The sequence below is a fragment of the Gadus morhua genome, chromosome 12 (assembly GCF_902167405.1).
Source record: "Gadus morhua chromosome 12, gadMor3.0, whole genome shotgun sequence".
Taxonomy (NCBI): domain Eukaryota; kingdom Metazoa; phylum Chordata; class Actinopteri; order Gadiformes; family Gadidae; genus Gadus; species Gadus morhua.
This window is the reverse complement of record NC_044059.1, coordinates 22918302-22940362: the sequence shown is the minus strand read 5'-3', so window position 1 is coordinate 22940362 and position 22061 is coordinate 22918302. Positions and strand designations below refer to the sequence as shown.

The 22061-nt window shown below is 44.6% G+C and overlaps 3 protein-coding genes across 3 annotated transcripts; all 3 read left to right on the top strand.

Moving 5' to 3' along the window:
* Positions 1–4535: 4535 nt before the first annotated feature.
* Positions 4536–7075, top strand: LOC115555312 (cell number regulator 3-like). Its single transcript, XM_030372123.1, has 4 exons — positions 4536–4617; positions 5086–5208; positions 5819–6006; positions 6719–7075. Exons 2-4 carry the CDS (start codon positions 5109–5111, stop codon positions 7073–7075), a joined length of 645 nt encoding a protein of 214 aa, XP_030227983.1. The 5' UTR covers positions 4536–4617; positions 5086–5108.
* A 1122-nt stretch (positions 7076–8197) lies between these two features.
* LOC115555305 (aquaporin-4) lies at positions 8198–11683 on the top strand. The gene is made up of 5 exons (XM_030372116.1): positions 8198–8573; positions 9163–9619; positions 9738–9902; positions 10313–10393; positions 10688–11683. The coding sequence occupies exons 1-5, from the start codon at positions 8539–8541 to the stop codon at positions 10970–10972; spliced, it is 1023 nt and encodes a 340-aa protein (XP_030227976.1). The 5' UTR covers positions 8198–8538; the 3' UTR covers positions 10973–11683.
* A 5317-nt stretch (positions 11684–17000) lies between these two features.
* On the top strand, positions 17001–20502 carry LOC115555310 (BTB/POZ domain-containing protein KCTD1). The gene is made up of 5 exons (XM_030372121.1): positions 17001–17288; positions 17933–18109; positions 18347–18491; positions 18905–19210; positions 20228–20502. The coding sequence occupies exons 2-5, from the start codon at positions 17958–17960 to the stop codon at positions 20372–20374; spliced, it is 750 nt and encodes a 249-aa protein (XP_030227981.1). The 5' UTR covers positions 17001–17288; positions 17933–17957; the 3' UTR covers positions 20375–20502.
* Positions 20503–22061: the final 1559 nt, after the last annotated feature.

Genomic DNA, 22061 nt, shown 5'->3' with positions numbered 1-22061 from the left:
AAGATAATTACAAAGCTGTGGTTCTTTTTTCCACCAGCAAACCGTAAAACAGCCATCACAGATGCACACACTGGCCATCATGGTGGCCTGTTCTCGTCTCCATGGCGATATGCAGTAATCCCCCCACTGTGTCAAAGAGATGCTTTGTTCTTGTTTCTAAGGAGCACCCCCAAATTAGCAGGCCTTCATGGATTTATGGGCTGGTGATAAGCCTACAGTCGCTATGTTTCTATACTGAACACTATCGCATTCCTAGTGCCCAGTGTGGTCTTTTTCCTCCACTTATTACCTCTGTCTCACCTCATGCTCCCTCTATCTCTTTCTAGATGCCTTCATGTTTCTAAAGCCAAACCTACTTGCCGATTTTTGTTTTTGGATAAAACGTATCTTTCTTCAGTTCTCGTTGTTTTTATTCCTTATTTAATCAGCCTAAGTTATTCATGTGTTCATCCGTCTCTTTGAACTGTCTGGTTCAGTGAACGATTCCGATGCCCCAAGGCAGCGTCGGACCTGGGCATCGGCCTAGTGGTGCATGCCAACGCTGTCTAGTACCATCGACTCAGTCCGCATCAGGTCTTCTGATGTGGTTGGCCATTGGGGGCACAATCCTGGCCCTGACCTAGTCCACAGCCTTCCTTATGAACTGCCCATAATCAAGCCGATTTACTAAGGCGCAATTTTTTTTAAATGTGTGTTTATTACTATTTTTATGATGGTGATGGTGATTATTGTCGTTGTCGTGATAACGACTGATGTCATAGTGATTCAAATACATTTTGTTTTTCTATTGCATTGGTTGTTTTGAGGATATCTTTCATTTTTATTTATTTTCTTTCACTATAGAATTTCGTTCACTATAGGACACCTGACCGCCCAGCAGCACTAGGGATTCCTCAGAAAGTACCCCAGAGTCCAGGTGCCTGCGCCCTGCTTCCTCCTCCGACCCCCAGCAGAGGCGCCAGCTCTGTGGCCCCCTGCTGGCTCAGCTGCTAGAGGGAGATGTCCAGGAATACCTTTCTGCGTAGCGTCACCAGATGAATCAGTGAATCACAGTGGTGCTAGTGGTGGAGTCAAGTAGGAGTAAGGACATCCAGTACAACGAAATGCAGTTTAACGTCTAACCAGTAGGGCAATCATTAATAAGGGCTTTTTCTTATAGCAGTGTTTGAAAAAAGTACACAACACACAGAATGCAGTTTATCATCAATAAGTCCATTATTGAACTGCATAGAGTTTTGAGGAATCAGACAGTCCATAGACCATAAATAGAATGCAGTATGATCATATAAAGTGCATTGTTGAAGTGCATTAATACATTTCTGTGTAAAACAGTGATGTGTGAAGGATCCATTGTTCTCCTTGTGTTTCAGGCCTCCCTCAAGATGGACCGCGCCAGCAGGGCTACCTGCTGTCCTTCATCTGGGAATCCTTCAACCAGAGGAGACTCCCCGGTCATACCATGAAGAGATAAACTCAAATCGTTGGGGTTATAGGTTATAGGGCCAAACGTCTTATAGCAGTAATATTGGCGTTAAATCACCATTTCCATGTTGATAGCATTAAAAGGGAACTGGTCTGGCCTTCAAGGAAGTTAAGCTTGACATTTATAGTAGCCCTACATCTCTTCTGCTTGATTCTCAGAGCCCATCCAGTGATTTAACCCCACTATAATCCTACCCAAACAAATGCTTGCATATCGTTTACGAAGCCTGTTTCCAAATCTGATTCCCACTCTCCCTTCTTCTCGTGAATCAGCTCTCTTCCAAACCCACTTTCCTTAATCCCTATTTAATTGGTCTTTCTTAATCAATCCTGTATGCTAAATTTACACCAGTATTGGAGTTATCGCATGAACTTGTGAAGACTGTAGCTGATTTGCGATATTAGGATAACTGTACTTGGAATGGCAATCTGGCCCTGCTTTAGTGCTCTTAATAATAATAATAATAAATTAAATGTATATAGCGCTTAATATGCTACTCTTAAGCAAGGGCACTGTGTTCCTTAATGGTGACTGATAACAAATTGCCTAAAGTATTATTTGGTGAGAGGGGTGACCTAAAAATTGTAGTTGAAAAGCATCAAAATAGCCTCTTGGTTTCTCCATCACGTATAAAGGTATATGATGCATTTACATCTAGCGCCCTCTGCTGGCAGAAACTCGTTTGGCATTTATCATCGGTCATTGTTAGATCAATGTCAAAAACGGAATCTGGGTTGGCCACATTGAACTACAATAAAAAAAAAACGACTGCTGTGTACAGCCAAAGTGTGCCTGAAGCAGTCAGACAAAGGGGAAATACAAAGTGGATTCCAATATGAGTGAGCAAAACATCCGCTGGTCAGTGACTAGTAACTGCCTAACTGGGACGAACGGACGGAGAACAGACACGGGTCCCTTAAAAAGCAGGCTGAACAGGAGCCGCTAGTGTGTCGTTAAAACAGTCGTGTTGCATCCCAAGGTGGCAATCAGACTGGCCATCAGCAATCAAGTAAAGAAGGCGGTCAGTCTTTTAGGCGGTAATCACACAGATAGGGGGGTAAGGCATTTCTTCCTGATTGAAGTGCAGAGTCACCTTCAGGGATAGACACCGGCTGGCAGGAAAGACAGACAGAGTTGTGATTCCAGCGGAAGATCTCATTGCCCCCTTGTTTGTAATTTCATAAGGGGACATCAATAATATCCCCAAGTAGAAAATAGGATCTGCAGTACCAATGGTTAAGTTTGTACAGTTTATGTGTGAATTATTTCGGCTTCTATAAAATGTATATTTTCAATCACACCTTTTTTTTAGGAAATAATTTATATTGGGTATTTATTTATTTATATTGACCACTTCATGTTTTTCAGAAGTTGGAAGAGACCCTTCGTCGTCGTCCTCGGATCTGTGCCCATGAGAGCTGGTTGAATTCTCTAAATGCTATACCATACCATACTTTACGCAAGGAATCTCACAATCTCACAATTCCTTGCATGAGCCACATTGAAAGCGACGCACCTTTCGGCCATTCACGAAAACAAACTATCAACATGACATCTTCTGTCGCATAATTAAGTAGCATAGTGGAAGTCCAGTCAGATTCTCTTAGCAATGCAGTTGTCTTTTCTTCGGCCCTTATGAATACCTCCACATTTTTGTTGACCCCATGAATTTACAGAGGTCAAGGAGAGAAATTGTACTCACTATTTGCCCGGAGCCTAGGATTTCTTATTTTTTTTATCAACACATTGGATTTATTCATTTCTGTCAGGATGTCGGGAAGAGAATTTCAATAAATATTACAAAGAATGATGCTTAAATAAGTGGCCTACCCTAGCTTTAAGATCCTAAAATGCATTATATTCTCACTAATAGTTAGAGATTCTGGGTATGAGCATTAGGTTAATTAACTTGCAGCCATACATTGCGGACCATCTGTGAACCGGGGGCATTACTGGCCAGCTTTATTATTTCATCATGGCTTAATACACTTTGGATAAAATGTTTGGAGTCTTTGAAATAGCAAATCCATTTGAAACTTCCGTTACTTTTCATCTGATTGTATTTGTATGACCTATTGTTCACAGAGGATAGCCATGAAGTACATGGAACATAAAGTAATTCCCAACTCCTTAAGGAACCAGGCAAACAGTTACAAAACTTCCTCGTCAGGAATACTTGGTCCGTCCAACTGAGTATGTTCTGTAATATCAAGTAAAATATGTTAAAGATGCTCACTGAACATAAAGCATGTTGTAATGGCAGCATGGGTCTGGTGAATTCCTCGTGGGAACACAGGGAGCTGGAAGATAAAGAACTAAAGGTGAACTTAGCATAAGCCATACAGATCTGTCAGGACGGGGCCAGTGATGAGGTTGGTGGACGGCAGACTTTCTGGTTTCTCCCTGTCATCAAGTTGTGATGAATAGCATTAACTCCTGATTTACAGTCATAACAACACTATGTTTGCACGAACACAACCCTTTCCCAACCTTTTAACCCTTTTGGACCCTGTGACCCCTTTTTACCTGAGTCATTGAGGAGTAGTCAGCAACCTGTACTGTGGGCAGGATGAACTCTGTCCATAAACCTTCCATTTACGCACCTCCGTATCTACAAATCTATCTTTGATATAACTATATCCAATGATTGACTATACAAATAAACAGAATCATATTCTGTGATTCTCTTAAAACAGGACTTATTAATAATGATGAACAGTCCATGACATCCTCCAAAAAGAATACGTCCAAAGTACCTTGACGTCTGGTCTTAACTGGCCTTACATTCACTTCTCAGTCACATGAAATCTTTATTCTTTTGAAAGCTGACATCTCGAAAGAAAGGCAACGTCACCACCCGGGTTCTTACAAGTCCTGTCAACGAATACTATTCAAACTAATCTGGGATTCCAGCTTGTGACAACGCACCCTACTTTTCAACACCATGTGTATGCAGTAAGTCACCGTCATGCCTGTGTGTGATTGTTTGTTTTTCTCCAACACAGATACATATACTTATTCTTGTTCACTAACTGACATATATACGTGTATGTGGCAGATTTGTAGTCATCCACCACAGGCTGCTGGCTGCTCTGCTCTCTCTCACAGTCAAGATCCACGTCACCGGTGAAAAGGTAGGATGAACTGCCTTACATTTTCATTCTTTGCATTCAGAATTTGCGGAAAAGAAAAAGACGCTCTACTAGAGTATATAGTATGAGGGTACATTCATATTTTTTAATTGTAGTGTGGGTATGTTAAAAACAATAAACCCTTAAATAACATCTGATACCTTAATTCCGAATTTAAAAGTATATTTGTGAGGATGCAGACTGCAGCATAGAACTCAAATGTAAATCAATGAGGGATGGAGAACAACACATACCAGTGGGCTGAACAAGAGATCTCAGATAATATTACTGCTCGGAGACTAAAAGGACACGTTAAGTATGTAACAAATATTACTTTTTATTTTGTTTGTAAGTAGGAGAGATACTATGAAGCAATATAAAGACGTGATTTGAATGTACAATAATTACCAAAATCCTCTGTGTTGGTTGATCAGCTGTGCTGCTGTGTTCAACTCTCTGTGTATTTTTAAGGTGTGACAGCCTTTTAGCCGACCATGGCCAACTCAGTGGTGGTCCACCATGTCCCACCCTCCCCTCCGGAGCTGACCGGCTGGAGCACTGAACTGCTCGACTGCTGTGATGATATGAATTCCTGTACGTATATCAGTTCCATGACTCTATGTTATCTGCATGATCAAAATGTAACGCCTCATGGAATGTCCACTGTTCAGTAGTCATATCATGAAGAGCACCAGGATAGAGACATCAGGATAGTGTAGCAGCTAGGCATATTCAGCTCACAGACAAAAGGTTCCGGGATCGATCCTCAATAGGTGCGTTTCCATCCCCCTGATTTTATGCGAACTTTGAAGTATCGAATCAGTAAACGGTGATGGAAACACCAAAATTCACAGGACTGACAGTCTTTCCGATTTCCGCATTACGACCGGCCATAGCAGCCATGGACATATTATAAAATAGCAATCCTACCGACATCAACGTGTAACGTCATCACCCTATTCCGCTCCAACCACTTGATGGAAACGCACCAAATTCGAATTACTTTTTTGCGAACTTTCTAAAGATTTGCATCACCTTTTAGATGGAAACGCAGCTAATGACAGCAGCCTACAACTTGTGAGCGATACCTAATCCATATCTGCTCCTTGATGTTCCTATATTCAATATGGGGGCACTTTGAGTGAAAGAATCGCATAAATCATGTCAAAGACAATTTCCATCCTTTTAAAAATACTTTTTGCAGGTTGCTATGCATTCTGGTGCTGGCCCTGCTTTGCCTGCACCACAACCAAGAAGTTTGGAGAGAGGAGATGCCTCCCGTTATTGGACATACTCACCCCGGCCGTGGCGGCGGCCGTTGGGATACCTCTGTGTGTACCCCCTGCAGGCCTGGCACTCCGTGTCGCCATCCGCCACAGATATGGGATCAAGGTCCGTTGCTGCTATAGCGTCACATAGCGTCCTTCACATCCACCTCAGATTGGATACTTACTACGTTCATCTTAACGTCGAAGTGCCTCCAAAAAGGCAGTTTGATGACTAGACGAGGGTACCTCCCATCGAGAGGGTTATGCGAACGCCAACGTATGTGCGGATGTGTGGCTCAAGGAGCGCTTGATGTTTCTAGCTTAAAAAAAGGTTTCTCAAAGTTGGCATGGATCGTGATCTTGGGGATAACACGCCCCTTCTTCCTAGAACTCCCATCCCAAAATACATTTGATTCATTTTCCGGGTGTTCGAATTCAAGCGAAAACTGATGTGCTCACTTTAAAGGAAACATATTATACCACCAGGTGTGAGTGATTAGCCGTTTCAAGCCATTTTGTTACAGCTTGCAACGGCTAATCACACTCACACCTGGTGGTATAATCTGTCAACTTTAAAGCAGCATTTTGAAAAGAGAACACTCTTGAATAACACACAGAACATACAGGGCACAATCAAGATACACAGTAAGAATAGAAAGTGGATGTCGGCCATTTAGAAAAAAAACAAGCTGCGTGCCACAATTTATGATTTCAACAGGAACACATTTTGCGCAATCACTAACCTTTACAACTATATAAAAGTTTGTTGTAATGTGCCGCGTTTGACCCGCGGACCGCCAATTGAGGGACCCTGGTTGTGTTTCACTCTGTAACAGGGCACACTGTGCAAGGACATCATGGCGTCCTGTTTCTGTGGCTGGTGCTCCTGGTGTCAGCTGGCTCGCGAGATGAAGCTACGCAACAGGGTTCCTGGGGTCTGTCATGGGCCGGCTCAAGCGGGTGTGGTCAACATGCAGCCGCCCCCCTCCACACTAACAAGCCCACAGGTTCAACTGGTTCATCAGCCAAGCTTCATCGCTCCCTCACATGGTTATGGGCCCGTAGTGCCGGCTCCTGGGCCAGTGGCGCCGGTTTACTTCACCACCTGGACAGCTGAAACATGCCCAACCTCCGCCCCTGCAGGCGGGGCCTACCCGCTTCCTAGTTATCCCTTTCAGAGCGATTTCCTCTAGTGTTCTCTTCTAATAAAATTGTACATTTCCCAATGCCTTTGTCAATGTTTAGTGAAGTCTAATTTATTATCCCACTCTGGGAAACTTGCTTTCATTCCAAAAAATTCAATCCATCATGAATACAACATGAAAGGCAAAATAGTAATCAGGACAGAACAATGCAATATTGTACAGTGCAAGATCACTTCATGTGAAGACAAATATGAGCAAATTGATGTGTCCAAAAAAGTGCTTAGTGCAATAGGCCTATTTCGTAGTAATTCACCAATAGCAGTGCAAAAAGATTCAGTTGTGATGGCCAGAAAAAGACAGGCTTGATAACTTGGCAGTGTTTGTGATTTAGTGAGGCTGTAAAAGAAAATGGTATCTTTGGTTTAAACTTTGAAGGGGACAATGCGAGCGAGAGAAATGTGCCTGCCATTCATTTCTTGGAGGGATCAAATGTAAATTGTAATTTACACAAAGACAGATGAGGATTTATTACAAAAAGTACACTTCAGTCATTTACGAAATTAAAGATAGGCCTAAATGATTTATTCTGCTTTTACTCGAAACCGTAGGCTAGCAAACTCGATGCCATAGTGGCTTGACGTGAGCTGCCGTAAATGTTTTTGATTTTATGACAAGGTCCCGATAGGAAATGCTATAAAAAATAAGAAATAAGAAATAAATAATACAAATAGACCTCTTTACTTCCGGTTTACATATGCCTATCTTATTTGATAACTCAGGTGTTCAGGTTTGGAGTGGTCAATTTCAATAATAATATAATATATCAAATAATAATAGAATTATACATTTTTAAAAATATATACTTAGCCTAATTGTAAAAAAGTAAATGCATGAATGGCGCACTTTAGGCCTACTGATAGCTATATTTATATGTAGGCCTACAATTCTTGGCAATTGGTATGGTTTTATACCAAGAAAACTGTAGGGGTAGATAATTACGTGCGTGTGTGTGTGCACGCGTGTGTTTAGCGTTGGGGAAGAGAATGGGACGCCCCGCACCAACAACACTGACATCTTTGTCTTTTTCTGGCCTGGAGGCTATGCATCTACTCGGAACGCAGTGAATTTGGGACACCGCTAATGACCAAAACAACATTTGTGTTTGATAAACAGTGTGCCGTGTAACCTCGAGTCGAGACATACAACTTCAAACATTAGAATGGTTTGACATCTTAATTTGTGTTATATTAAATGTAGGGCTATTTCGCGCCGTTTCTTTTAATAGGCCTACTTCCTTAATAAGTAAGAAAACTGAAGGTAACTTGGGTTCGTTTCGTTAGTTCGTTATACTTTGAACATTCTGTCCGCCCCGAACAATCCGGCTGAGCGGGAGGAGGGTAACCGCGCGCGCAACCCCCGACCCCAATGAAAGTGGGAACCATAAACACGCGCGCACGCTTCCACTCGCATAAATCACGCACACGTCGCGAGCTGGGACAGCGCCGTGAGACATGAGCGAGTACAGCAACGCGTTGGCGCGTCTGAGGTGAGTACGATGCGGTGTGCTGTTTGATAAAATATCGATTTTGTCTTTCGTAGTCTTTAATTAGGCCTACTTTAATTACTTTTGAGTGTTATTGGACCAAACTGATCTGGTCGACTTTGGAGCCATCAATGCCTCCTTTTTTTTATGTTCAGATGGTTCGGGTTTGTTGGAAACGTTCTTTCTGTTGCTTACACAATCATGGGCATATTTGTTGCGGTGCAATTAATTCGTTTTTTTACGAATCGCAATTTGACCACCACTGTGTTGGCCATTAGTTATTGTCTTGGTATAAAATAATAATAGTAATACAACTCTCTATTATCGGCCTTTGTTATCCAAAGAGAAAGTTGCATAAAGCTATTGTATTCCACCGTGACCTAATTGGGCCTTCTACTAGGACAGGGATCTTGTTGAGATGTGCAAATGTATTTTCTAGTGGTTTATGGTCGATCCCTTAACACCACGAACATGTAGATGTTATTAACATGTCTGTACTTCTAAACATATATCCATGCATCATATGGATCCATTTTACTCAACAAATGGATTACAACGCAGACCTTTAACGAGTGATCTCCCTTCCCTGCAGGACGTGTTGGTCGAAGTGTATTTGCCACAGCCGCTCGAAACACTGTCGCTTTAGGTGTACGACCAGAATCATGACCGCTTTCAAAGGCGTGTGGACCCAGGAGTTCTGGCGCTGCGTGGCAGCCGAGTTCACCGCAACATTTATCTTCGTGCTGCTCAGCGTCGGCTCGTGCACCAACTGGTCGGCGGGGGACGCGCAGCACGCCTCTGCCCCGGACCTGGTCCTCATCTCGCTGTGCTTCGGCCTGAGCATCGCCACCATGGTGCAATGCTTCGGGCACGTTAGCGGAGCCCACCTGAATCCGGCCGTCACGGTGGCCATGGTGATGACCAGGAACCTGAGCGTGGCCAAAGCCGTGTTCTACCTGCTGGCCCAGTGTCTGGGCTCTGTGGTTGGGGCCGCCGTCCTGTACGGTGTCACACCCGAGTCCGTCAGGGGAGGCCTGGGGGTCACCATGGTGATAACAAGGATGACGTAGTACTGTAGAGCGATACTAGAGGTTCTGAATACCTTTGCATTGAGTCAAACTGAAGTACTTACTTTTACCAAAACTGTGATGTGTGTTTACGTGACAGGTCCAAACCAGTATATCGGCGGGCCACGCCCTGGTAGTCGAACTCTTCATTACTTTCCAGCTGGTCTTCACTGTGTTTGCAAGTTGTGACCCTAAACGCAGTGACCTCAGTGGCTCCCCCTCTCTAGCCATTGGCCTTTCTGTATGTATTGGACACCTGTTTGCTGTAAGTACAAACAACGTTATGAAGATACCATTGTGTTACAGGCCAGTAGGGCTTTTTATTTACTTGTTGTGGGCAAAGGCTTATACAGTGTAAATGAGAAGGCAAATCCTCCTCAGTGTCAAATCAATTATCGGACACAAAAGAGATGACGAGAAAGAGAATATTTATAATTTCCATTATAAATATGGACTGTTGGTAACCAAGGGGCAACTTTTATTTATGAAACTTCAAATCTGTGTGAACGTTTTGAACGGACACACAGATTTCACCTTTAGCTACTTTTTGTAGCACTAGTATATAGATAAGGATTTAAAAAACATTGCCCTGCATTATGCCTTATACAGAGTATTGTACAATGTGACGATCATGTGCCAAATGATTTTCATTTCATGTGTGATGGTTACCCTAAGATCCCCTACACTGGAGCCAGCATGAACCCAGCCCGGTCCTTCGGTCCTGCCCTGGTCACCTGGAACTGGGAAAACCACTGGGTGACAAAAAATAACTAACTGAAAACACAATCCATCTCACTCACTCCCCCCACTCAGTTATTACTCATTCAAAATAAATCACTTAGTTGCAAGTGCTGAACAATTGATAATAAGGTTCGCTCCAAATCTTTTTTCTCTGCAGTGTTCAGCATATCCAGGTCCCAATTTGATTTGTTCCTCTTTACGCAATATGCACACTCCAATATACTATACTTGATAGAAAAGCAGCTGATACTGTCAGAGAAACGTCTGGTGGTGCATGCGTGGTCTGAAAGAGAGATTGTGTGTTTTTAGGTGTACTGGGTCGCTCCAGTCCTGGGAGGAATCCTAGCGGCCTCTTTCTACACGTTCCTGTTCTTCCCCAACCCCGAGCGGAAGCAATCCTACTCACAGGACCGCTCCAGGGTTCCTTTCTCCTCCACCAAGTACCGGGAGGTCCAGAGGAGGTTGAGCGTGGACATGCTGGGCAAACAGCCTCTCTTCACCGTCATGGACATGGAGGCATCCGAGAAGAAGCAGTGGGAGCCGGAGAAGGGGAAGGAGATTGAAGTTTCGGGGGAGGTCCTGTCTTCTGTATGACTAGTCAGGGGCCACCAAGACCCCCCTGCAGACAGCAGTCACCCGCCACTGAAAGAGACTGACCTTCTGTGAGCCCCCCCCTTATGCAAACCTATGCAGTGCATAAATATGCAGAAATGATCAGTCACTAGTGGCACACGTATAGCAACGTGAAGATCAAGATTAGTGTTTGATCAGCTCACTGTTTGAAACTGGTTTGAGTTGTTGGGGCAATGCTGGCCGTAGTACTTAAAATATAATAACCATGGCCAATTATACATTAAAGAGACCAGGTTGTGATCAGGAATTATGTAAAATGCTAAATAATAAGCCTTGGATATAAATATAACATATGTAACATAATATATATAATGTATCACATGTTACTGTCTAAAGTTAGACAAAAGTTGCCATATTTGCAGTCCACCACTAAAATGTACTTTACCAGTAGTTTTGCTATGTACTTTAAGTTTGATGTTAGATTTTTTATTGATTCTTCTTTTACTTAAACTTGAACTAATTTAGGTGAAGGTTTTTGAAACCATTTCTGTTCACCAGCAGGAGGTGCTAAATACCTACATTCAAAACAGCCATCTGATTATCTGCAGAACTACAAGCTCTACCCTTCCCCTAGTCTGCGAATGGAGTTCTCAAGAGCACCTTTTACAGATACTATGTTGTTGTTGTTGTTGTTGCTGTTGTTGTTTTTTCAATAAAATCACTCAAAACACATACTTTTTCATTGTTATTGGTCGAACACTACACCATAGCAATATACAGAACAAAGTCAACACATTTGTTTTCAATGTGTGCAATTGCATTATGCTGACAATACAGTGCCTGTTGTGTTTGGCAGTTAATGGCTGTAATCACGTATGGGGTATAGCAGTGCTTCTAAGGGGTGGGGTGCAGCAAGGGCTGGGGGAGTGTCATGATCTTTTTATACATAAAAAACAGCAATGACACTTCTTGGCCATGGGGTCTTTTATTGCCATGGTTCACATTTCAAATTAAGAAACTCCCACAAGGACTACTATTGAGTAAAAATATAATAAACAAGTCCAACTTTGTAACAGTCTTTTGACCTATTCTCCCCTACACTCCTCCACAGAGTGGAGGAGGGAATAGAATAAATGAACAGCATAATGCCTCACGTTTTATGTTTTAAGCCCCCAAAACACCAGAGGATGATGGTGAGTGGGGAAAATACAGCCCTCTGAGAAAAAAACAACAACAACAGATCTAGACTAATGTATTATCTGAAAGGTGTGATATGCTAGTAATGGCAGCTAGCTACCTGACTGAAATGCACCCATGGTTCATTCAAAGTGGTTCTATCACAGTGGTCCTCCATCTCCATCCCTCCCTTTGTCCTCAGCCATGAACAAGTGACACGGGCGGCAGGAGGTGGTTGGTGGAATGGTAGCATGGGCGGGTATAGGCATTGGCTTGAGGAAGCGGCAGTACAAAAACCTTGATTTATGAAGAACCAGGAGCCCTCACTCGTCAAGCCAGGTGGGCTCTGTGTCATACATAACAATTCAATTCATCTTATTGTCCTGGTTCTGAGGATAGACGTTGTGTAACCGGTCGTGGGAAGGGCGGCCCTAATGCTGGCAAAGTACCCTGCGTTGCTTCCTCCCGAGTCCCACGGAACGGACCTCAAACTCTGGTCGTCCCTGTCCTTCCACCAGCATTCATGCAGTGCAGCCTACTGGACAATAAAACCTTGATAGTCAATCCGGCTTATTCATCTTGGAGGATATTCTGCATTCTCCCTTATGGTGAGTGATCAAATCTTTTGAGCTGAAAAAGCAGCCCAGAAAGGAGGGATTGCTACTTTTTCATTATTTTATAGAATATTATCTTTTGTTTTGGTGATAAGTGAATATTGTTTGGTATCTATCCTTTTTATAACAACACACACACACACACACACACACACGCACACACACACGCACGCACGCACACACACACACACACACACACACACACACACACACACACACACACACACACACACACACACACACACACACACACACACACACACACACACACACACACACACACACACACACACACACACACACACACAAATAGCAACACAACTCTATTGCATTATGGCCCCAGACTGGAAACAAGGCCTGCAATGTTAAACCTGCTTGTAAGAAGAAACACTGCCACACACAAAGTCATGTGCTTGCTCTTCGCCCCATCCACACATCGCTATAGACTCTCATGTTATACGCAGTATGTGAGAGTCCCAGCTGGTAAAATTTGGCATTTCCATTCCTTTTACGAAAAGCCTCCAAACCAAAAGCTTTACTTTTTTTCAGAACTGCTCTCTATATTTGAAGATTACCGGTAGTCAAGGAGCCAATTACCTGCACGACATGAAAGCCACCATCCTACACATTCTGCTTTGCTGGGCATACTGGGTTACCCTTTTGAAGAAGAAAGACTGCCTTTTCCCTCCTGAAGCAATCCTTGCATGGAAATCATCACAGACGTAATTCTAAAAGAACTCTACATTTAACCCAGGTTTCCTTATCAGAATGAAGCACGTACCAATCCAAGCCTTCGTCTCCATTCGAAAGATGGAGTGCTAATTGGCCAGGAGACAAAGAAGCTGGATCTGCTAATGCAAAATGTTACCTGTAACCCACAGAAAAGTGAGTGTTTGATTAATGCTTTAGTGAACATTTTGAAGAATTTCCTCACTTTGATCATTTGGTTGGGCAATCATAATTCTAATTTTTGATAACCCAATTCAAAGTGAATGTTTTTTCACGGTACACTTAAGATGTTTTGGGTTAGATTGTTTTAGATTAAAACAATGAATATATTCAGATCAAATTGCCCTTTACACTAACAAGCTGATGAAATGGACACATTTCTTCAATGGTAAATGCAGACTCCATAGGCTACTGGACATGAAAGAAGTCCATGAACCGCAGACCTCCAGTTGCAAGAATCACAGAAGCATGGTTTCAACTGTCATACTGTCGCTCTCCGTAAACAGCAGCCGGCCCCTGGTGTAGGGCTCAACCATATAGGGTGATTTATCATAATTTATTACCTCACCATGTTATAGGGCAGAGGTCTTCAACAGGGAGTACGCAACCCCTAGGGGTCAGCGGAGTTACTGCAGGGGGGTCGCGAAAGTTTTGGTTGATTAGACATTTTTTTTATATTCCCCGGCAGCAAGTTTTTCCACAAATTGATATGTCATTAAATACAAATTAACATGAAACCAACACACTAGCCGCGTTTACATGGACACTTCTGATCCGATTTCTAATCGGAATAATAATAATAATAATAATAATAATAATAATAATAATAATAATAATAATAATAATAATAATAATAATAGATTAAATTTATATAGCACTTTTCTCACACTCAAAGCGCTTTACATAGGGACACAACAATAGATAAACAAGAAAAACGTTATTGGGCTAGGGTTGGTGAGTGATCTAGGGGTAGGCAGAGGAGAAGAGATGAGTCTTGAGGCGGGACTGGAAGATGGTGAGGGACTCAGAGTCAGAAATATGTTGGGGGAGGGAGTTCCAGAGCCTGGGAGCTGCCCTGGAGAAGGCTTTGTCACCAAGGCTGTGGAGTTTTGATGTGTGGGTGGAGAGGAGACCGGCTGAGGAGGATCTGAGAGCCCGAGGGTAAGAGATATGGGGGGGCCAAATGGTGGAGGGCTTTGTAGGTGAGGACCAGGAGTTTGTAGTGGATCCGGTGTGAGATGGGGAGCCAGTGGAGATTCTTGAGGACTGGGGTGATGTGGTGGCACGCTTTAGTGTGAGTGAGGAGACGGGCTGCTGCATTCTGGACCAGTTGGAGTCTGTTGATGGAAGTGGTGGAGATGCCGGCGAGGAGTGAAAAAATAAAAGTGAAAAAAAAGCACAGGAAAACTATTTTATCAGTCACAAAAATAGAAGAAAGTCGCTATCTGAGAAGCGGCGACCCAACAACGCCAGCGTCCTCTCTGGTAGCCATAGATCTATTCCTATCATGCGATCCGAATGTACTGTATTTATGGCATTTATAAAAGCGGCAAGCGTACGTTCATCTGACTCTATTGGGAATGTAAAATGGGATGATATTTGGATGCTATTAATTACTCTATCAGAGATGTATAATATATATCATCCTATGTCATATAAAATGTAAGCCATGATCGATGTGCATTCGGTGGCGTTGTCGTTTTAAATATATATTAAAGGCAGCTTATTACCTAAACACTTTCAATCTTTAGTTTTTGCAATTTGCAATCAGAATATATCAAATCAATGTGCTCAGCATCAATTGTGAATTGTCGTTATGATGACGTCTGGTCCAATATGCAGTCTGGTACTGCAGCTTTTCTTTAGAGGGAGGAGAATGAATCCCCTCTCTCTCTCTCTCTCTCTCTCTCTCTCTCTCTCTCTCTCTCTCTCTCTCTCTCTCTCTCTCTCTCTCTCTCTCTCTCTCTCTCTCTCTCTCTCTCTCTCTCTCTCTCTCTCTCTCTCTCTCTCCTCTCTTTCTCTCTCTCTCTTCCCTGCACCTTAAAAAAAAGCGCTTGCTGAGCTGAAGGTCACTTAACACTAAAGCGTTCAGCTCTGCGGTCCAATACGGCGCATGCGCCGTTGCCCGAGGACCGCTTTGCAGACCAGACTGCAATATGGCGAGAATGCCTGGCAGGGCAGTCCACTCAGAATACACGCAGTGGAAGTCAGAGCCAGAGAACATGAGCGTCCGGGAGAAAAGCGGCAGAGCAGGTGATGAGGTGGAGGAGGAGGAGGAGGAGGAGGAGGAGGAGGAGGAGGAGGAGGAGGAGGAGGAGGAGGAGGAGGAGGAGGAGGAGGAGGAGGGGGAGGAGGGAGAGGAGGACATCCGAGTGGTCCGGATCACCGGAGACGAGGAGGAGGAAGATGCCGAGCTAGAGTGGGAGTCTGAGTCGCTGGCGGACCCCAGAGGTTCATATGCTGCAGATCGGGAAGTGGTCGTTGTGCGGAGTATAGACCGGAGCCGTGGCGGGCTGGCGGGAGACGAGGGGGCGGAACCTTGTGGCAGGACCCCTGAGCTCGAGTCTGAGACAGACGAGGAGTCCCCTCGTTCGGACCGGAACAGGCTGAGCGAGAACACGCGCTTGGCCACCCGGTACGCGGTCCGGATCTTCAGGGAGTATCTAAGCGACAAAGCGCAAAGTCCCGACTTCGAAACTCTGGGAAAGGAGGCCCTGTGCGCTGTGCTGCGCTCCTTTTACGCAGAGGCGCGCTCCAAAAGCGGCCAGCTGTACAGCAAGTCCTCTCTCATCAGCATCCGCAGCTCGCTGAACCGCTACCTGAACGAGCCGCCGTACTGCCGCACTTTGGACCTCACCAAGGACCCCGAGTTGCGCGGTGCCAACTTGACCCTGGCGGCTGTCATACGCAAACTGGAGGAGCAGGGCGCCGGACCAGTGGTCCAGAAGCAGGCCATCACCCGCTGCGACCTCCGCACCCTGTACACCTGCAGCAACTTTGACGGCCAGACGCCCTTCGGACTGCTGAACAAAGTGTGGTTCGAGACCTGCATGTACTTCTGCACCAGGGGGAGAGAAAACCAGCGCGAGTTGGAGGAGGACTCGTTTGGCTTGGCTGTGGACGACGACGGTAGGAAGTTCGTCTACTTTAAAGCCTTCGGGCCTTACCACAAGTCCCGCTCCGCGTCCTGGGCTAAGAAGCGCCCCGAGTCGGACGAGGACACGCTGCCGCGGATGTACGAGACCGGAACCGAGTTCTGCCCCTACGCCAGCTTCGTGAGGTATGTCTCCAGACGGAATCCCCTCTGCCGTGCTTTTTTCCAGCGCCCCCGGGACCACTGCTGCCCCGGTGACGCGACGTGGTACGAGAACAAAGCCATCGGTAAGAACCTGCTGGGGACGAGGATGCAGATGCTGTCGCGCGCCGCGAAGCTTTCAAAGACCTACACCAATCACTGCATCGGCGCCGTCTCCATAGCGACGCTCAACAGCATCGTGGGCGTCGGGTCCGAGGTTGCCGCGGTCTACGTCTCCACCGAGGCGATCCACGGCGTCGGGCAGTCCCAGATCCAGCTGGTCATCCCGTACCTCCGGCAAGTGGCCGACTCTGTGGATCTCCGGTCGATAAGGGCCCTGAAGAGGGTCCTGACGCGGCGTCCCGCTGAGGATATCGAAGCCCCCCTCTCCAAGAAACTCTGCGACGGCTTGGAAGAGTCCCGCGGGAACTTGAATGAGGAGACCACCGGTGCGTCAGAGAGACTTTTAAACGTTTCCGTTGGTGACGAACAGACCACCACCCTGACCACGGTCCCGTCACAGGTAACATATGCCTGCTGAAGCTGGCCGATACAATGTAGAGCCAGGGCAATTTATATACATTGCTTAACAATAGTTGTAGCCTACATAACTTTCAAGGTTCATCCTAAATTTAGGTAAAGTAACATTTGAATCGGCTAATCCGCACGCCAATCACACAGACGTATCACATCAACGGCAATATATCAAACATGGAAGTTCATAATGAGCAGCTCAGGAGCGGTTGGTTTTTGGTGCCCCATGCTCAAGGACACGCGGACAGTTGCCAGACAATATTCTCCGACCCATTTTTTACAAAGATATAAATGGGTGCTGTATTTCACACGACTTTTTGTGGAATTCATAATTGTGTGTGTTATGAACACACACACACACACACACACACACACACACACACACACACACACACACACACACACACACACACACACACACACACACACACACACACACACACAAAGACTTTATCAGCTGTATACGATGCACGTCAGTCTTAAGTATTTATTGAGGTTGGGAGGCTTGGGGGGGTAAGGCCACAGGCAGTTTGCAACATTGAAAATCACTGACGAGGTGAAGTATTCTAACCTTAACGAATGACTTTAGAATGAGCCACCCATGGTTGTGTTACTTTGTCTGTCCCAGGACAGGCGGGGCACGAGCGCCATCAGCAGTATGAGCTCCGCCTCCCCTGCACCTCCACCCCCCTCGGCTGGCATCCCCACCGTGGCCCGGCTCACCAAATCAAACGCACCCGTCCATATTGATGTTGCGGGCCACATGTACACCAGCAGCTTGGCAACGCTCACTAAGTTCCCAAACTCACGGTGAGTGAGGTTCAAGTCTGAAAAACTGCTATAGGGTTAGGGTTAACCCTTGCTAACCCTTCACTGCTATGACGAGACAAGACAAGATAAATGAACGACACAAGTAATCTGGCAGTCTCTCTCTCTCTCTCTCTCTCTCTCTCTCTCTCTCTCTCTCTCTCTCTCTCTCTCTCTCTCTCTCTCTCTCTCTCTCTCTCTCTCTCTCTCTCTCTCTCTCTCTCTCTCTCTCTCTCTCAGTATCGGTCGTCTGTTCAACGGGACAGAGCCCATCGTGCTGGATAGCCTGAAGCAGCACTACTTCATTGATCGTGATGGTCTCATGTTCCGCTACGTACTCAACTTCTTGCGGACCTCAAAGCTCCTCATACCAGATAACTTCAGTGTGAGTGTCTCTTTTCATTGTGTGGGTAGTAGAGTCTGTACGCTGGAGTCTCCTGCTGGGACCTGGTGCTAGCTATGCGTTTGACAGAAGGATTGAGGTAACAAATACACTATTTCAAATTGTGTCAACCCACATAAGACAGCTACAGATTTACGTGTATTTATAGACATCTAAAGACACCCACAGAACTTCAAAACAGTATAGATTGTAACCGCACAGAATATAACAGTAAAGAGCGTTAGGTCAACGATTCCTGTTTCATTGCTCGGATTTGAAAAAGCTGACTGTTGTGTGTGTGTGTGTGTGTGTGTGTGTGTGTGTGTGTGTGTGTGTGTGTGTGTGTGTGTGTGTGTGTGTGTGTGTGTGTGTGTGTGTGTGTGTGTGTGTGTGTGTGTGTATGTGTGTGTGTGCAGGAGTACTGTGCGCTGTACGAGGAGGCCCAGTTCTTCCAGCTGGAGCCCCTGCAGGCGGAGCTGCGGCGCTGGAGGAGCGAGCGGCGGTCCGAGGCCCTCGATGGACACGCGTGCAGCCGGTGCGTCGTGGTCCACGTGGCCCCTGAGGCGGGGGACCGGGTCTCCCTGAGCGCCGACCGCAGCGTCGTCCGCGAGGTGTTCCCTGAGCTGCGGGACGCTGTGCGGGTCTCCGGCTCTGGGCAGCAACCTACCACGCACGCCGTCCGCTTCCCGCTGCCCGCGCACTGCCGCCTCCACTCTGTACAGGTAAGCTACGCTAATATCGGCGCTACTGTGCTGTACTTGGTATATAGCTGCAAATAAAACACCATTCGATTGTTTGTTCTGTCTTCTTTGGTTCATGGATGTTGACAAAACCTATGTATCAAAATATATAATAATTTATTAATACATGAATGTGATTGCCAAACTAATTTAAAAGGTGACACATTATAGCACCAGGTGTGAGTGTGATGAGCCGTTACAAGCCGTTTTGAAGATCTGCCTCTTCAGACATCACAAGTGGGCGTGTCCATCCAACCGTAGATTGGACACGCCCACTTGTGATGTCAGAAGAGGCAGATTTTCAAAGCGGCTTGTAACGGCTCATCACACTCACACCTGGTGGTATGTCAGGTAGCCTCAATAATGCAATTGGTGCATGAGTAACTTTTTTCCCAAAGACAACGCTTGTCTTTGATAACACACCCACAACCTCCGCCATCGCATCAATTACTATTCATAACGCATAACATATAAAGATTGCCCTCTATTATATGCGTAAGAAATTAGGCTGCCCGTTCCCTTCAAGTTCCACCCATCCCGCCTGTGGCTCTTTGGCTACCTCTCTGACCTACTTCTCGCTGCCTTCTTCCTGTCTCGTTTACCGACAGTCCCCGCGGCTTCCTGGTTCTTTGTCTCTGGATAATTATGCGTCTCAGAAAGGGACTGAGAGACGAGAGAGAGAGGACGAATGGGAAGGAGAAGAGAACACATTCTTAGGATGCTGCAGAGAGGGGACTTGGAGAGTTGAACTGAATGGTTAACATTTTAACCTTTATTCAACTAGGACAATGAAATAAAAAAAAAAAATGTATTGACATTTTCTGTCTTATGACATAACAATCCAAAATATCGTTCTTAATTAGCGATAAAGCTGAGTGGGGGAAAAAAACAAATACCCTAATTTTACCATGTTACTACCAAGTTATAGAGTGAGATATAATAATAATATCAAAACAGTTATTTTGGCACACGTTTTGACGTTTCCGGCGTGATCCCCAGGTGCTGGAGCGGTTGCAGCAGAAGGGCTTCCAGATAGCGGCGGCGTGCGGCGGGGGGGCTGACGCGTCGCAGTTCAGAGAGTATGTTCTGCTCAGAGGCAAAGGAAGAGGCGACCCACAGCCCGTCAAACAGGAGCCACTGGAATGAGTGGTTGTTTAACCACGGAGACCAGAGGACTCTATGGCTTCCGATCAGAAATCCTCTCTTCCTAATTATTTCCAACCCTATAAAAATCAAGCAATGGACATTGGCCGGGTGACGACCCAATTATAATATCAATGTTTTGTCCCGACTCTTTGAGTTGACGATCAGTCAAATTACAGAGGCAATGTTTCATATAAGGGCACATCTAATTTTCTTACGTAAAACATTTCAATAAATTGGGGGGGAGGTGGCGTGGATCTTGCTCCAAAAATTATTGTTATTCCTAAATTAAGTTCAAACAAGAGGGCCTTGCCATGGTTTTATATAGGCCTAGGACACATTTGTCACCAGGGATTTAAAGTAAGGACGGGTTGTTATGAAACCACTCTCATTATAATAGCAGCTGATGTAGAAGAGACTTAACTGCTAGCTTTTGGTTCTGCTGCAACTAAGCCATAATGATGACATCCACTTCACTTGGCAAATAGTATTTTTATACCGCAAACAAAAATGCATAGTTGGATTGTATTTGGGATTGATGTTACAAAGGTATTTCATAGGGGTTGGTTACTCTCAAAGCACATCCTTAGAATTTGTATTATTCTATTTTCCCCAAATGTGGATGAATTAATATTTAATTGACGTTTCAGGGAGTAGGTTATTCACAATTAAATAGGACTGCAAAGCTAAAAGAGCAAATCAATAAATACTTTGAGTAAGCTCCCCTCTATGTTGCACCAGGTAAAAAATGAATTGCTGCTTTTGTTTAATGGTCTATTCATAGTGGTTTCATTTCCTTTATATAAGTTATGTATTTTACGATAATGCAAAGTAATGGTGCATGTTGTGAGACCAACACAGAATCAAAAATGATTGTAGCATATCATTATTGAATAATGCTTAACCTCATATATTTTGTTGATGAGGATGGAAACAATTTTTGCTAGGTCATGATTATTTTAGCATTTTGAAAAATAGACATGTTCCAAGAGATGGTGCCCAGGTTTTTTTTACCCTGGGTTAATATGCATCATTCCAGTTCATCAATGGAAGCAGCCCCAATGAGTTTATGAAATACACATAAGGAGCCAAGCTCATTAGCTAGTAGGCAGTTTCCATAGCAAAAATGGACAACACCTTGATTGAAGCATTTGCAATTAATTAACAAAGATACTCTCAACAAGTCAAATTTTAAGAATATTGTCAATAATTGTGCTTTCCGTTTTTTTTGTATAAAAGTGGAACTGCACTTGCCTATCTTTTCACATAACTCCTGTTTGATCAGGATCATAACTCCAGGATCAGGCCCGATTTTTAGGTTTCGCCAGGTTGTATATTTTTTCTCTTCAAACTTCAGCGCCTCAGCTGCTGTTCTGAACCCATAAGTCATGCATACTTTAAATTAGGATTCAAACTGAATATTGTCACTCAAGCTCTTAAAACCTGTAGAAATGATACTGTTAAATAGGTGGAGGGAACTGGATATTCATGTGGACCACAAGCCAATCAGTTGAAATCCCACCAACCCCACAGTTGGTTTTTCTCCCAGATTAAAACTGCAGGATTACTCTCAATGAGAATTAATGAGGCATGACTGGTAAAGAAAGTTTTCATTATTCAACGACTGTATTGGTTTTCAATATTCAACCGACTGTATTCTTTTCCACGGAAATTTGTAAGACTATTATTA